General features: G+C 36.8%; 1 protein-coding gene across 1 annotated transcript in view; it reads left to right on the top strand.

Moving 5' to 3' along the window:
• The window catches only part of TANC2 (tetratricopeptide repeat, ankyrin repeat and coiled-coil containing 2), a gene marked incomplete at its 3' end in the record, with an annotated part of 353,474 nt that overhangs the window by 106,959 nt on the left and 231,046 nt on the right, over positions 1 to 15,469 (top strand). Inside the window, exon 4 of the mRNA XM_082861750.1 lies at positions 7,801 to 7,983. Within this exon, the coding sequence (XP_082717876.1) occupies positions 7,801 to 7,983 (183 nt within the window). The remainder of the gene's footprint in view (positions 1 to 7,800; positions 7,984 to 15,469) is intronic.

Genomic DNA, 15,469 nt, shown 5'->3' with positions numbered 1-15,469 from the left:
GACTATTACTGAGTCACCGAGTGCTGTAAGTTAAAATGATATTTGGAATAATTTCAGGCAAAACCCCTTTGTTTCTGAAATATGTAAAAGCCCTTTGACTTTAGGGACTAGTTTATCACCATGCTCTGTTTTGTTTTGTTTCTCTGTGTACTTTTTAAAATAACTTTTAATAACATATAAACTGGAAAATTCATAAGTAATGTATACAGTTTAATGAATTATCATGCTAGAGGCTTTTGATTTATAAGTTTTATTTGTGGTTATTTATGTAACTTGAAAAATTAGAAGGCAGTTCTGTAGAATAGGTACGGCCTTCAGCTAAAGAATTTCTTTATTAACTTGAACTTTAATATCTCGTAATCATCTGTACTAAATATAAGACTTAGGACTGAAAGTTTTTTGAGTCATAATTACTCCTAACATTTCTTTAGTGTCCATATACTTGATATCCCTGTGCTATCTTTATTTTTTTTTAAAACAAATTTATTTTATTTATTTATTTTTGGCTGCGTTGGGTCTTCGTTGCTGCATGCAGGCTTTCTCTAGTTTCAGGGAGTGGGGGCTACTCTTCATTGCTGTGCACAGGCTTCTCATTGTGGTGGCTTCTCTTGTTGCGGAGCATGGGCTTTACGTGTGTGGGCTCAGTAGTTGTGGCTCTCAGGCTCTAGAGTACAGGCTTAGTAGTTGTGGCGTACGGGCTTAGTTGCTCCGTGGCAACTAATGGGATCTTCCTGGACCAGGGCTCAAACCCGTGTCCCCTGCATTGGCAGGCGGATTCTTAACCACTGTGCCACCGCGGAAGCCCTCCCTGTGCTATCTTAATTCAACTTTTGAATATCTAATCTCCGGGTATCCAGCAAAACTGAATTTTCCTGTCACATTAGCAGTTTATTTTATTCTGCCATATCTCTATCACATTATTTCAGTAACTTTTATTCAGTTGATTATAGCAGGAAAAGTGAGTGGTAGGAAAATGAAGATTGAGTAATTTGGAGTACCAGTAAATATCATCTTACATGCTTGGTAAATTGGATTTCTTTTTTTTTTTTTTTACATTTTTTTTTTTACTTGGCTGTGCCGTGTCTTAGTTGCTGCACGGGGGTCTTCATTGCTGCATGCGGGATCTTTGTTGCGGCATGCGAACTCTATATTTGCAGCAAGTGGGATCTAGTTCCCTGACCAGGGATTGAACCCGGACCCCCTGCATTGGGAGTGTGGAGTCTTAGCCACTGGACCACCAGGGAAGTCCTGGTAAATTGGATTTCAAATTTTTTACTTCCTTCCTGTTATAAAATTATACATCCATTTCTTTTGCTATGCAGCTTTTCAGTGGTTCCCACTGAAATGCACCAGGTGTATTTCCATGCCCCATTGATGTTGTTCTTGGACTTGCTTGGGCCAGTGAAATATTAGTGAACAGAGGTCTTAAATATGCTCCTCTGATTTAACTTGGTCTCCTGCAGCCCTGTGATCTACCATGACAAGAGTGTGCCCCACATATTCACTGCCCCTTCAGTGACTAGGCCCAATATGAATGACACATTGGAATAGTTCTGAACTTGATAACCCAACCAAGATCAGCTGACCCACAGTCAATCTACAGACTCATGAGCATAAAAGTGAATGTTGTAGACTACAGAGATTTTGAGGTTGTTAGTTACCCAAGAAAAAAATGGCTAATGCAGTCCAATTCTGTTCATGCATACCAGTACTTTTCTTTACTTGAAACATATATTTTTAGTTTTTCCTCTATTTATAGGGCAGAGAAGATAGAGGAAAATATTTTTAAGCAAAAAAGTAAACTAGGACATCCATACTGGACTAATTGCAGTATTATTCCTTAAGGAGTATTATTAGATTCTAAAATTATCAGCTAAGTTTTAAGATTAGAACATTTCAAATGAAAAGAGATACTTCACTAAATCAAATGCATTCTTCTAGATATATTGTCTTTAAACAATCTAGTGCTGATTTTTCTTTAATTAGGGAATTATTACACTAATGACATACCTCTTTGTAAACCTGTAAAATACTATAATTCCATATAAATCAGTCTCATGTCTATTCATGAAAGCCCAAAGATTAGAAATCTATTAATAAAGAGACTTGTGAAATAGGTCTAGGAGATTTCATCTGATCACAGTTCCAGAGAGAAAGAGAAGAGAACGGTTGGAAGAAAATAATTGGTCAATATAGTAAAGGAAAGGACCCAGTGACTAATGAGAAATAAAAAGTTAAGACCTATTCTGGTAAAAGTTTTGAAATCCAAAGATAAGGAATAAGTCCTAGATTTCTACCAACAGAAGTTTGGGGGAAAGATAGTAGTGATCTGGACTATGGTAGTGATAGGAGAAATGAAGAGAACATGGTAGATTTGAACTCTATATGAGGTTGATACTCTGCAGAATAGCTATTGCATTTGTTGCAAAGGGATGTGATGGGAAGAAATGAATGATTACTAGTCTTCTGGTTTGAATAAATATGTGAGTAGGTGGTAAATATCTACGTAATATTTTTTAATTGAGGTAACTTACCATTTTAACCATTTTAATGTGTACAGTTCAGTGGTTTTAGTACATTTACAGTGTTGTGCAGCCATCACTGCTATATAATCCATCGCCCCAAAAGGAAACCCTGTACCTATTAAGCAGTCACTCCTCATTCCTGTAGTCATCCCTGGCAACCACTAATCTACTTTCTGTCTGGATTTGCTTATTCTGAACATTTCATATAAATGGACTCATACAACATGTGGCATTGTTTTTGTCTGGCTTCTTACACTTAGTAGAATGTTTTCAAAGTTTATCAGTGTTGTAGCATGAATCAAGCCTTCATTATTTTTATTGCTAAATAATATTTCATTTTATAGATATACCACATTTTGTTTATTGATTCATCAATTAATGACATTTGAGTTGTTTCTGCTTTTTGGCTATTATGAATAATGCTTCTGTGAACATTTATGTTCAGGTTTTTGCTTGAAAACCTGTTTTCATTGCCTTTGGGTATATACATAGAAGAGGGATAGCTGGGTTGTATGGTAATTCTGTGTCTAACTTTTTGAGGAACTGCCAAACTGTTTTACACAGCAGCTGTACCATCTTATATTCCCACCAGCAATGTATGAAGGTTCTAATTTCTCCACATCCTTACCAACACTTCTTTGTTGTTGTTGTTTTAATAGCCATTCTACTGGGTGTGAAATGGTATTTCATTGTGGCTCTGATGTGTATTTCTTTAATGAATGATGATATGAGTATCTTTTTATGAGCTTATTGTCCATTTGTATTGTACATTTCTCTTTGGAGAAATGTCTGCTCAAGTTTTTTGCCTACTTTTAAATTGCATTGTGTCTCTTTTTGTGGTTGAGTACTAGGAGTTCTTTTTATGTTCTTGATTCTAGACTCTTTTTTTTTTAAGTTTTTTATTTTAAAAACTTTTTTTGGCTGTGCCACTCTGGCATGTGGGATCTTAGTTCCCCAACCAGGGATTGAACCTGTGCCCCCTTCAGTGGAAGCACGGAGTCTTAACCACTGGGCTGCCAGGGAAGTCCCCTCAATTCTAGACTCTTATCAGATAAATGATTTGCAAATATTTTCTACCATTCTGAGGGTTGTCTTTTCACTCTCTTGATAGTGTCCTTTGATGCATAAATGTTTTATCTTCCAGTTTGCTAATTCTCTCTTCATCTGTGTCTAATCTGTTTTTTCAATCCACCTATTGAGTTTTTATTTTCATAATTCATTGCTGAAATTCTAAACTTTTACTTTCTTTAAATATTAAGCATGTTGGGCTTCCCTGGTGGCACAGTGGTTGAGAGTCTGCCTGCCGATGCAGGGGACACGGGTTCGTGCCCTGGTCCGGGAGGATCCCACGTGCCGCGGAGCAGCTGGGTCCGTGGGCCATGGCCGCTGAGCCTGCGCGTCCAGAGCCTGTGCTCCACGACGGGAGAGGCCACAGCAGTGAGAGGCCCGCGTACTGCAAAAAAAATATATATATATTAAGCATGTTAATTTTTTTCTTTTTACATAACATGACACACAATTTTAATACAGCATTTGGTCAGTATTTCTCAATAGAAACTCTCAGCACTTTTGACTCAGTAATTGACTGTGTCTAGGAGCCATGATGTATATTAGGTCTCCAGAACTTATTCATCTAATAACTGAAAGTTTTTACCCTTTGACCAACATCTCCTTTTGCCACCACCATTCTCCTCTCTACTACTATGATTTTGACCTTATTTTTTAGATTCCACATATAAGTGAGATTACATAGAGATTATTTCTTTCTGTGTCTGGTGGCTTATTTCACTTAGCATAATGTCCTCCAGGTTCATCCCTGTTGTTGCAAGTGGAAGGAGTTCCTTCTTTTTTAAGGCTGAATAATATTCCTCAGAGAGAGAGGGAGGGAGGGAGAGAGAGAGAGAGAGAGAGAGAGAGAGAGAGAGAGTGTGTGTGTGTGTGTGTGTGTGTGTGTGTGTGTTTGTAAAATCACATTTTCTTCATCCATCCATCCATTGACAGACACTGAAATTGTTTCTATATTGTGGCTACTTTGAATAATGCTGCAGTGAACATGGGAGTGCAAGTATCTCTTTGAAATAGTAATTTTACTTCCTTTTGATATATACTCAGAAGTAGGTTTGCTGGTTCATATGGTAGTTCTAGTTTTAATTTTTTGAGGAATCTCCATACTGTTTTTTGTAATGGTTGTACCATTCACATTCCCACCAATGGTGTATAGGGGTTCCTTTTTCTCTGCATCATTGCCAATACTTATTATCTTTTGACTTTTTGGTAATAGCTGTCCTAACAGGTGTGAGGGGTATCTCATTGTGATTTTGATTTTTGTGATTGATGATTGTTGATGTTGAGTACATTCTCATGTGCCTGTTGGCCATTCGTATGTCTTCTTTGGAAAATATTTATTCAGGTCCTTTGCCCATTTTAAAAAATATTTATTTATTTATTTATAATTATTTTTTTGGCTGTGTTGGGTCTTCGTTGCTGTGCATGGGCTTTCTCTAGTTGCGGTGAGTGGGGGCTACTCTTCGTAGTGGAGCGTGGGCTTCTCCTTGCAGTGGCTTCTCGTTGAGGAGCACGGGCTCTAGGCACGCAGGCTTCAGTAGTTCTGGCTCACGGGCTCTAGAGTGCAGGCCCAGTAGTTGTGGCGCATGGGCTTGGCTGCTCTGCGGCATGTGGGATCTCCCTGGACCAGGGCTCGAACCCATGTCCCCTGCATTGGCAGGCAGATTCTTAACCACTGCACCACCAGGGAAATCCTACCCATTTTTAAATTAGGTTTTTTTGTTTGTTTGTTTTATTTTGCTATTGAGTATGAGTTCTTTACATATTTTTAGTATTAACCCCTTATCAGATACATGGTTTGCAAACGTTTTCTCCCATTCGGTAGGTTGCCTTTTCATTTTGTTGATGGTTTCCTTTGCTGTGCAGAAACTTTTTAGTTTGATATAGTCTCACTTGCTTTACTTTTGTTTTTGTTGCTTGTGCTTTTGATGTCAAATCCAAAAAAATCATTTTCAAGATGAATTTCATGGACTTCTCCCCCTGTGTTTTCTTCTAAGAGCTTTATGGTTTCAGGTCTTAGGTTTAAGTTTTAACCCATTTTCAGTTGATTTTTGTGTATGGTGTAGGATAAGGATCCAGTTTCATTCTTTTGCATGTGGATATTCAGTTTTTCCAATGCTAGTTATTGAAGAGACTATCCTTTCCCCATTGTATAGTCTTGGTGCCTTTGTCAAAGATTAGTTGACCGTATATGCATGGGTTTATTTCTAGGTTCTCTATTCTGTTCCATTGATCTATGTGTCCGTTTTTGTGCTAGTACCAAATTGTCTTCCTACTGTTTTGTAATATAACTTGAAATTAGGAAGTGTGTTATGCCCCCAGTTTTGTTCTGCTTGCTCAAGATTACTTGATTACGTTAGCTATTCAGAGTCTGTTGTGGATCCATGCAAATTTTAGAGTTGCTTTTTCTATTTCTGTGAAAAAATGCCATTGGAATTTTGATAGGGATTACATTGGATCTGTAGATTACTTTGGGTAGTATGGACATTTTAACAATATTAATTCTTACAGTCCATGAATACAGGATATCTTTCCATATATTTGTGTCTTCAGTTTCTTCATCAGTGTCTTATAGTTCTCAATGTACAGATCTTTCACCTCCTTGGTTAAATTCATTCCTAAGTATTTTAATCTTTTTGGTGTTAAGCATACTAGTTTAAATTCTGTGTCTTATTGTTCCATAGTCTGTATTCCCTCTAAGACTTTATTTTGCATGATCTTTCTGATTTGCTTTTTTCATGTTCTCTCTTTGTTATTGTTAGTTAAGGACCAGATATTGTATATGAAAAATTTTGGAAGTATTTTGAGATCTGTGATGATGTTATCTTCTTCTAAGAAAATTTATGTTTGTTTTTGGCAGGGACTAGCAATCCAAGATTGCCTTAATTAAATTTTGTGGTAGACATTTGGAGCTGAGCTTCAGTCCTGTAAAGGCCAGTCTAGTTTTTTTTGTTGTTGTTGTTTTTTAAATAAATTAATTAATTTATTTTTGGCTGCGTTGGGACTTTCTTGCCGCATGTGGGCTTTCTCTAGTTGCAGAGAGCAGGGGCTACTCTTTGTTGTGGTGTGCAGGCTTCTCATTGCGGTGGCTTCTCTTGTTGAGGAGCATAGGCTCTAGGGTGTGTGGGCTTCAGTAGTTGTGGCATGCAGGCTCCGTAGTTGTGGCATGTGGGCTCTAGAGCACAGACTCAGTAGTTGTGGCACATGGGCTTAGTTGCTCCGTGGCATCTGGGATCTTCCCGGACCAGGGCTCAAACCCGTGTTCCCTGCATTGACAGGCAGATTCTTAATCACTCGCCACCAGGGAAGTCCCTAGTTTTGGTTTATACACACTCCTAGAATGTAGCCCTTTGGGGTTCCAAACAAAAGTGTTGGAGTTACACCAGCTCCCCCTTCGCAACTTGGTTCTCCAGCCATTCCAGTACTTGTCTTCCCAGCTCTGTAAAACTGTCAATGGCTTCTTAGCCTTTCAGATGCCACAAAGTAAAAAGTGGCCCCAAATACCAGGTCTCAGTCTTCTTGTAATTCTTCATCATGCTATTAACTCTCCAGTGCCTTCAGGAAGATTTTTAAAATGTATATAGTTGTAGTTTTCTTAGGGAAAGGTTGGTCTGAAGTATATAATCTGCCATTGCCGGCAGTAGAAGTCAACAGTACGTAAGTGGAAGTAAACAGCATATCATTTACTCTTTTTTTAAATGTTTGAGCAGATTCAAAAATCACCATATAATGTTAGTCTTACCCATTTATATTTTCAGGTACATTCTTGGAGAAAGAGAATAAGAAATAGGGTAACAGTGATCCTACTAGGAATTGCACAGATTGGATTGTCAAGCAGGGGAATATCTTCTTTCATGTTTGTCTTCTCAGGGACAATTGAAGACCATTGCTGTAATCGTAACACTTGTTGCATTGTACTGTAATTACTTTTTATATGACTACGTTGTTCATGAGACAGTGAGCCCCTTACGAGGAGGAATCCTGTCTTATTCATGTTCAGTTTCCTAGTGCTGGACCTGAAGTTAAGTACCCAGTTACGTAGAAATGAATCTGTGTGTTGGGAATTCCTTATTTTCTTTTCACAGTGAAAAATCAATATCAGTGTACACTGTGCTGAGTCATCCAAAAAGATAAATTTTAATAGAGAAGAATTTTAGTAGAAGAATATTTTCTCACCAGCTCTTTTCTCCCATTCTCTTCTATGTAACAGGTGGCATCTCCACAGAAAGCGACTGTGCTTTTGAGCCAGACTACGCCGTCCCACCACTTCCAGTGAGTGAAGGTATGCAGCACATTCGGATTATGGAGGGCATGTCTCGCTCTCTTCCATCCTCCCCCTTACTCACACATCAGTCTATCAGTGTTCGGCTCCAACCTGTGAAGAAGTTAACTGGTAAGGACTTTACCTAAATTTAGTATATTTAACAGGAAACCTAACAGTGTGGCACTCTAGGTCATATCAGATATGTTTATGTGCAGCTCTAGGTTTTTCCTCTTTGGCCTTACTAATGTCACAGACTCTTGGGAAGTGGAGCTCCTACCGATTTTAGTTTAGGGAATTAGAATAGTGCTCCATTTGACAGAGTGTTGTACTTATTTCCTAAATGATCCATCTGTTGTAGACATATTTTTCTAGGCTTTCAGGAAATTTTCAGCTTTGCCAGAATATACTGTTGTTCTGATTGCATTTATCAGCTTGTTCGTGTCAGATTACCAAATGGAGATATTGTAATTTTAGAATAAGAAACGCTTCATCGTTTAGCAAAGGTACATCAGTTTGAAATCCTGATGTGTATATTTCATACGTGTTTTTAAAAGCTGATCTAGATATTTACCTCTCCATGGTACAGTCCAACTTGTTAGGATATTTACTATAATTCATAAGTTGTGGATTAACTTTAATATGATCTCACAGTATGTATTGTGCAGTCAGGTCTAGTTGTTAGGTATGAAACTGTGTCTTGATTAAATGAACTTTTATCCCTTAAAGCTTTTTCAGGGAAGAAATGTTAATATATTAAATGATACTTATGTGTGAAAATATGTACACCTGGATCACTTTGTCAGGTTTCTTTTAACATTATTAGTTTATATCAACATCAGTAAGTTGACTGGTGTTGAATGGATTATGAGTGTATGGAGGCAAGAAATGAAGTCATTCCCAAAGCCTATATTGACTTCCTCCTATGCGTCTGGCATTGAGTTAGACAGTAGTGTTGATTATCGAATGACAATTCAAAAGAAAATAAGATGATAGAGGGGGAAATGAGATTTTTCACTCTTCCATCTATTTTGAATGGAACTTTTACAACGTTTATAATTTTCATTAAAATAATAGTATTTCTTTATTCTGTAGTTCCACAGAGCATAGCTTATGCTTCTTTACAACCTGCACAAAGCATAAGTTATGCCTCTTATATTTTTTATTGTTTTTTTAGGCATCTTCAAATGACTGAGTCAAAGTCTACTTTGATTCTTGGGTCATTAGGTAAAAATCAGTAAAGTAGCTTAATAACATTTTACTAAAATACTTATTCCTTCTGTTATCTAAAAACAGGGTAAGTTTTATGTGATTGGGCTTGAATAAAAATTTCAGTGCTTTGAAATCCCTGCTTTTTTTTTACAGTTTAAGGTATTATTGATTACTGAAAATACAAATAATCAAATCTGATGGCTGTCAAGTGATGTGCTTCATTTTACTACACATATTGGAAGAAATAGTAAGAAAAATTCAGTTTCCTTATAGGAGTTAGCTGAATTGCCTGAGGTTTTAGAGATAGCACTTTCCTACCCCATTAGCCTATCTCAGTTTGAACTTTAACTTAAATAGACAACCTTTAGATGACCTAAAAGATAAATACATATACTAACAAAGTCAACAACATGCCTGATATCACAGAGATAGTACAGGGAAGCAGTAATAGGAAGTACACTTGGTTAATCACAGATATGAACTATTCAGTTTTAATTTTACAGTGCTCGAAGTATAAGCATCCTCTCAAATAATTTTATTTACTGAAGAGGTTGTCAGAGGCCTAAGAATTTGAAGTTTGAGAATGCATTTTTAAATATCTGAATGAAAGAAATCTCTCTCCTGAAAGAGGATGCCATGAAAATTTTTCTGTGGCCAATTTTCTGCCAAGTAAATTAGATGATAAGAACTTTCTGGTTTAACCTGGAATTAAATTACTTTGAAATTTAAATTAAAAATATTATTTAGGGGCTTCCCTGGTGGCACAGTTGTTGAGAGTCCGCCTGCCAATGCAGGGGACACGGGTTCGTGCCCCGGTCCAGGAAGATCCCACATGCTGCGGAGCGGCTAGGCCTGTGAGCCATGGCCGCTGAGCCTGCACGTCCGGAGCCTGTGCTCCACAACAGGAGAGGCCACAACAGTGAGAGGCCCGCGTACCTCAAGAAAAAGAAAAAAAGTTACTTAGTAGATTATTCATCAGTTAACTTTCCTTTCCTAATTATATTTTGTTATAAATAAGTAAAAAGAACTTTGTATGGGAAGAGATTAACTGACCATAAGGAAATGTCCTTCAGAGAATGGTTCTTAACAAAATACATTAATATGGCCATTAGGGCTACACTAACTAACTTATGCATTTCCATTCATTTAAACTTCCAACTACCTTATCTTTCTTGTATTCGTATTACAACCAAACCGAATAAGTAGGGCCAGAATAGTTATTTTCTTCTGTTTTCTTTCTGACTTTCTAATATTTAGTCCCCTGTCTCTGCTACGGTCAGGGTAGTTTGCTCATTATTCTTCTGTGCTTTTCACTTAATCACTAAACAAATATTTGTTTAGGACCTACTATATGCCAGGCACTGCTCTAGATACAGTAAATAGAGTTGAATCTCCTGCCTTCAAGGTATTTATATTCCATTTGGGAGGGAGACTGATAATAAACATATAACCAATAAATAAATAATTTTAGATAGTAACTAGTACTGTGAAGGTGATAAAGTAGGAAAAGGGATAGAGAAAGACTGGGGTAGAGGTAGGTTCTTTCTATGAAGTGATCAGGGAGAGTCAGAGAAGGAGGTATTTGAACTGAGGTCTGAATAACAAAACGAAGCCAGCCATGGGAAGATCTGGGATCAGAGCCTTCCAGGCAGAGGGAACAGCGAGAACTAAAGTCCTAAAGCAGAAAGCAGCGTTGGCATGTTCAAGGGTTAGAAAGAAGGCAGGTGTGTTGTCAGCAAAATAAGGCAGAGGGGAGGGGAGTATGAAATAATTGAAGAGGTAGGCAGAAGCCGGAGTTTTTAGAATCATGGTAAGGAATCTACTCTGTAGGATTTTCAGCAGAGCTGGAATGGGATATAATATGATCTGATTTAGCTTTTAATCAGATCTTGGTGACAAATGTGCTCAGAGTAGAGGGTATGGGGGTCTGGAGTATCCCATTAACCTTGGGTGTGTTTTCCTGATCTTTAATAGATCTTTAACTTCTAACAAGTTAGTAGAGGTTGAAAAGACAATTAATCTTTTTTTTTGTTTTATCTCGTAAAACATAATGGAGCAACTTTTCCTATTATTATATAACCTTTGTACTCTCAACGTATTTGTTTTATACACAGAGGTGTATGTGAAGATCCATTTCCAAATACTTTGACTTCTCTTTAGTCTCGAGGGAGTGAGAATGGGGAAAGGTTTGCTCAAGAGTAAAGACATGTAATTTGAAGCTGGAAAACTAATTTTATATATATATATATATATATATATATATATATATACACACATGTATATTTAGAATATATATAGCTCTATCCTGTACAAAAACAAGTTACCGTAAAAGTGATCAAGAGAAAAACAGGCTCTGTGGTCATACTGCTTGAGTTTGTATCCCAGCTCTGAGAAAGTCACTTTACTACCTGCTTCTGTTTCTTCATCTGCAAAATGGGGTTAACAATACCTCCTACCTCATGGATAGTCAGGTCTATAACTCATTGATGGTTATCACATTGCTTAATACTTGATTAAAACTGTGTTTGGCAAATAATAAATGCTCAGAATGTGTTCGCTGTTATTGTTAACAAAATTGTTATATTTGGTGAGAAGTTTTTAAAAATTTCTTTTAGCATTAGATACCAATTTGGAACTTTAAAACTTTGCACGTTTTAAAAATTATACTTTTTAATGGGTAATAGTAATAATGATAATAATTCTCATTTGAGTGCCTGTTGTGTTGACATACACATGTCAACTCACGTATTCTTCACATGTATCTCAATTTTACACATGAATAAATTAAATCTTAGAGAGGTAAAATGTCTTGCTCAAAATGATACAACTAGGAAACGGTCAGAGCCAAGATTAATACCTAGGCCTTTAAACCCTAAATGTGTCTCATTTTACCAATGAAAAAATTGAGGTTTAGAGAACTTAACCAACTCACCCAAGACATCTGGTATATCGCTTAAGACTTTTTTGTTAAAAAAAGTAACATAGCCAAATGGTTTAAGCCAATATAGGGAAACTAGAAGACCTAGAGGTTAGTCAAGCCTCAAGGTTCACTTGCTCAGTGGATGTTGCTCTGCACTGGGGGAGGCGTGGAAGAGAGTGTGCAGAGACACACCGTTGGCCCCAGTAAGTGTGGTCATGGGATTGCCCCGTTCTCTGGATTCTTACTCAGTGACCTTTTCCAGATGCTTTTGTTCATAATATCATAAAGCCCCTCAGCATACTTCTTAAAATATAGATAATTGCGAGTGCCAGTAGTTCACTCATTCAACACTTAATGAATTTACACTGTCTGCCTACTATGTACACTGTAGGTTTAGTAAAAGCTAAATTTTGAATATTCATACTGTTAGTAGGGCTGTACATTGGTACACCCTGTTTTTATTAAAGTTTTTAAAAATTTATTTATTTATTTATGGCTGCGTTGGGTTGCTGTGCACGGGCTTTCTCCAGTTGTGCCAAGCAGGGGCTACGCTTTGTTGCAGTGCGCGGGCTTCTCATTGTGGTGGCTTCTCTTGTTGTGGAGCACGGGCTCTAGGCATGTGGGCTTCAGTAGTTGTGACGTGCGGGCTTCAGTAGTTGTGGCTTGCAGGCTCTAGAGCGCAGGCTCAGTAGTTGTGGCCATGGGCTTAGTTGCTCCACGGCATGTGGGATCTTTCCGGACCAGGGATCGAACCCGTGTTCCCTGCATTGGCAGGTGGATTCTTAACCACTGCGCTACCAGGGAAGTTCCAGTACACCCTTTTTGTAGAACAGTTTGAAATATGTTTAAAAATTGTAATGCACATAATCTTTGACACAATAGTTTTATTGCTAAGATTGTATTTTATAAATAAATTTGAATAAATTTGAAATGTATATGTGTATGTATATATAATATTGTTTGTGTAGTAAAAAATGAAAATCTAAATATCAATAATAGTAATCCACTTGTGTTTTAAAATGATATGCAAACATACACACATCACAGGTGTGTTCATTTGGTGCTGGAGTGGAGATACGATAGCTCTAACTCAAAAGCAGGAGGAGAATGACATGAATTTTGTTGTATATCCTTCTATCATGTTTGTATTTTTATGTGTAAAACCCAGTGTATCTCATGAGGCAATATAACGAAATGGACCCTGACTGCCCTTTTCTAATTGTGTCAACTCGTGCAAAGTTGCATAGTCTCTGTACTTCAGTTTTCTTGTTTCTAAAATAAGGATAATAATAGTATTTACCTCATAGGACTATAAGAGAATTGGATGAGTTGGTTTGTGTAAAAGCTCATAAAACAGCATCTGGCGTAGAATAAGTAGTCCAATAAATGTTAGCAATGGTCATTATTATAATTTTAAAATAGATTTGGGTGACTTTGTGTCAGCTGTCAAATATGAATTCTGAGCCTTTGGAAGATGACCTTCAAGTACTTTATTTAATAGCCTTAAGTAAGTCCCTCTCCTGTTCTGAGGAGTAACCTTAAAATACTGATATCAAAAGGATTAGTATCTGGGAATACTAATTAGTGTTAGCCTCTGGGAAAAGATTTTTTTGGCCTGATTTTTAAAGTATTTGCTACCAACAGATTGTAATGACCAAGTGGCAATCCAATTTAGATGGTAAATAAGTTACAATAACCAGTCTGATCATGCTACAGCCTAGTTATTTTAGATGCTAGCTAAGGCCAAAATATTATTTTAAAATACATTATTAATAAAATGGAATCATTGACTTCTTTCTGAGACATCCTGGGAAAATTGCTTACAGCTATTTTGACATTAAAAAGAACCTATACATAGTTAGTCTACATAGTCTGATATATTATAGTGTACTTATGATATGTTCTTCACATAAGAATAATTATCTTGCAATTGTTAGAAACACTGGAATTCAAGGTGTACTTTAGTAAATTTTATTAGAAAAAAATACAGGGTTGCTATGAAGATTAAATAAGATTTCTTAAACATACAACCTAGCATGTAATAAACATTGATAAATGTTACTTTTTTAAATTAATTAATTTTTTATACAGCAGGTTCTTATTAGTTATGATAAATGTTAGTTTTCATTTTATATCTTGGATAAAGTGGAAATATAGTCTTGAGAAAATTATTGAAAAGCCAGTTTGGAAATATAAAGAGCCTAGAGATCATGTTAGTCTTCGCAGTTTGATTTATCTTAGTGTACTCATGCTACTGTAGGATAGGAGTAAATACAGCTAGGGATTTATAACCAGGGAGGAAGATGGCAAGGGTGGCAGTGGATAGAAAATTACTAAGTGGAGACATCAAGGGTAGGGGAAGGGTTTGCTGAAGGCAAACCAGGGAATTAGGTAAAGTGTGTGGGGTTCTTGCTGAACTGACTTTGCAGGATTCTTGATACAACTGGTCTAAGCTGGGTGTAAGATAGGCTACAAGGATGTACTGTACAACATGGGGAATAGAGCCAATATTTTGTAATAACTGTAAGTGGAGTGTAACTTTTAAAAATTGTGTAGATAGGTAGGTAGGTAGGTAGGTAGGTAGGTAGATAGATAGATAGATAGACAGACAGATAGATAGGGGGCTCAGAGCAGCCTAACTAAATTTTAGTTAAGGAGAGAGTCTTTGTCATTATGTATATTTTGAACACCTAAATGGCAACATACATTATCAGATAAAGAGTTCTTTATTTGATGTTTGCATGTGCTGAATTTGCAACATAATTAAATCTGCTCTTTTTAGATTTTTATAGGAACTCAAGAGTTTGTATAGAGCAAATAATTTTCTCTTCTACTATTTTTTTATATTTAAATGGAAGTCACTCATACAGAGTAAAAGCATTATTTATACCATTGTGGTGTTTATAGTGGGATTATTTAAGGCAACTATAGTGTTGCTGTGTATATTCCACTGAAATACAGTAGTTCTGTCTTCCTACCTCTATTCAACCACTACTGGGTAAAGGTTGAAAAAAAATGCCAAAATGTCCCTTAACGGAGAAAGGGCCAAGATCCTCTGGTGAGGATCAACAGTGCCCAGGAGCCTCTGGAGTCAAATACTCACATTTTAGGGTCTGAGTTGACTTAGCCAAGTGTATGCAAGATTGTAAGAAACCATGACAGTATTTGTCAACAGAACTCTTATCAGCACCTACCTGTGAGAAGTTGTTCTTTATAAACTTGTGCTCCGTTTCCCATTTCCTTGTATCTCTCTAAATGGCCATTACCTCCTACATGTATTCTTTTTTATTTGTAGACTAATATTTTCTAGAAGAAAATAGTGTCTTTCTAGGAAAACTATAGCATATAGTACAAATGAGGGTAATTCCCAACAAGATGTTTTTATAATTTTCCTGTGAAACTGTTATTTTTAGTCTTCATCTGTGTTTTAAAAAAAAAAGGTTCCTGAGAGGTGTTCTTTTCTTTGATGTAGAACTTAACTGGTAA

This window comes from Leucopleurus acutus (genome assembly GCF_964270905.1).
Source record: "Leucopleurus acutus genome assembly, chromosome: 19".
In the NCBI taxonomy this organism is placed as follows: domain Eukaryota; kingdom Metazoa; phylum Chordata; class Mammalia; order Artiodactyla; family Delphinidae; genus Leucopleurus; species Leucopleurus acutus.
Note: the sequence above shows the minus strand (reverse complement) of the source record. Positions and strands in the feature narration are given on the sequence as shown.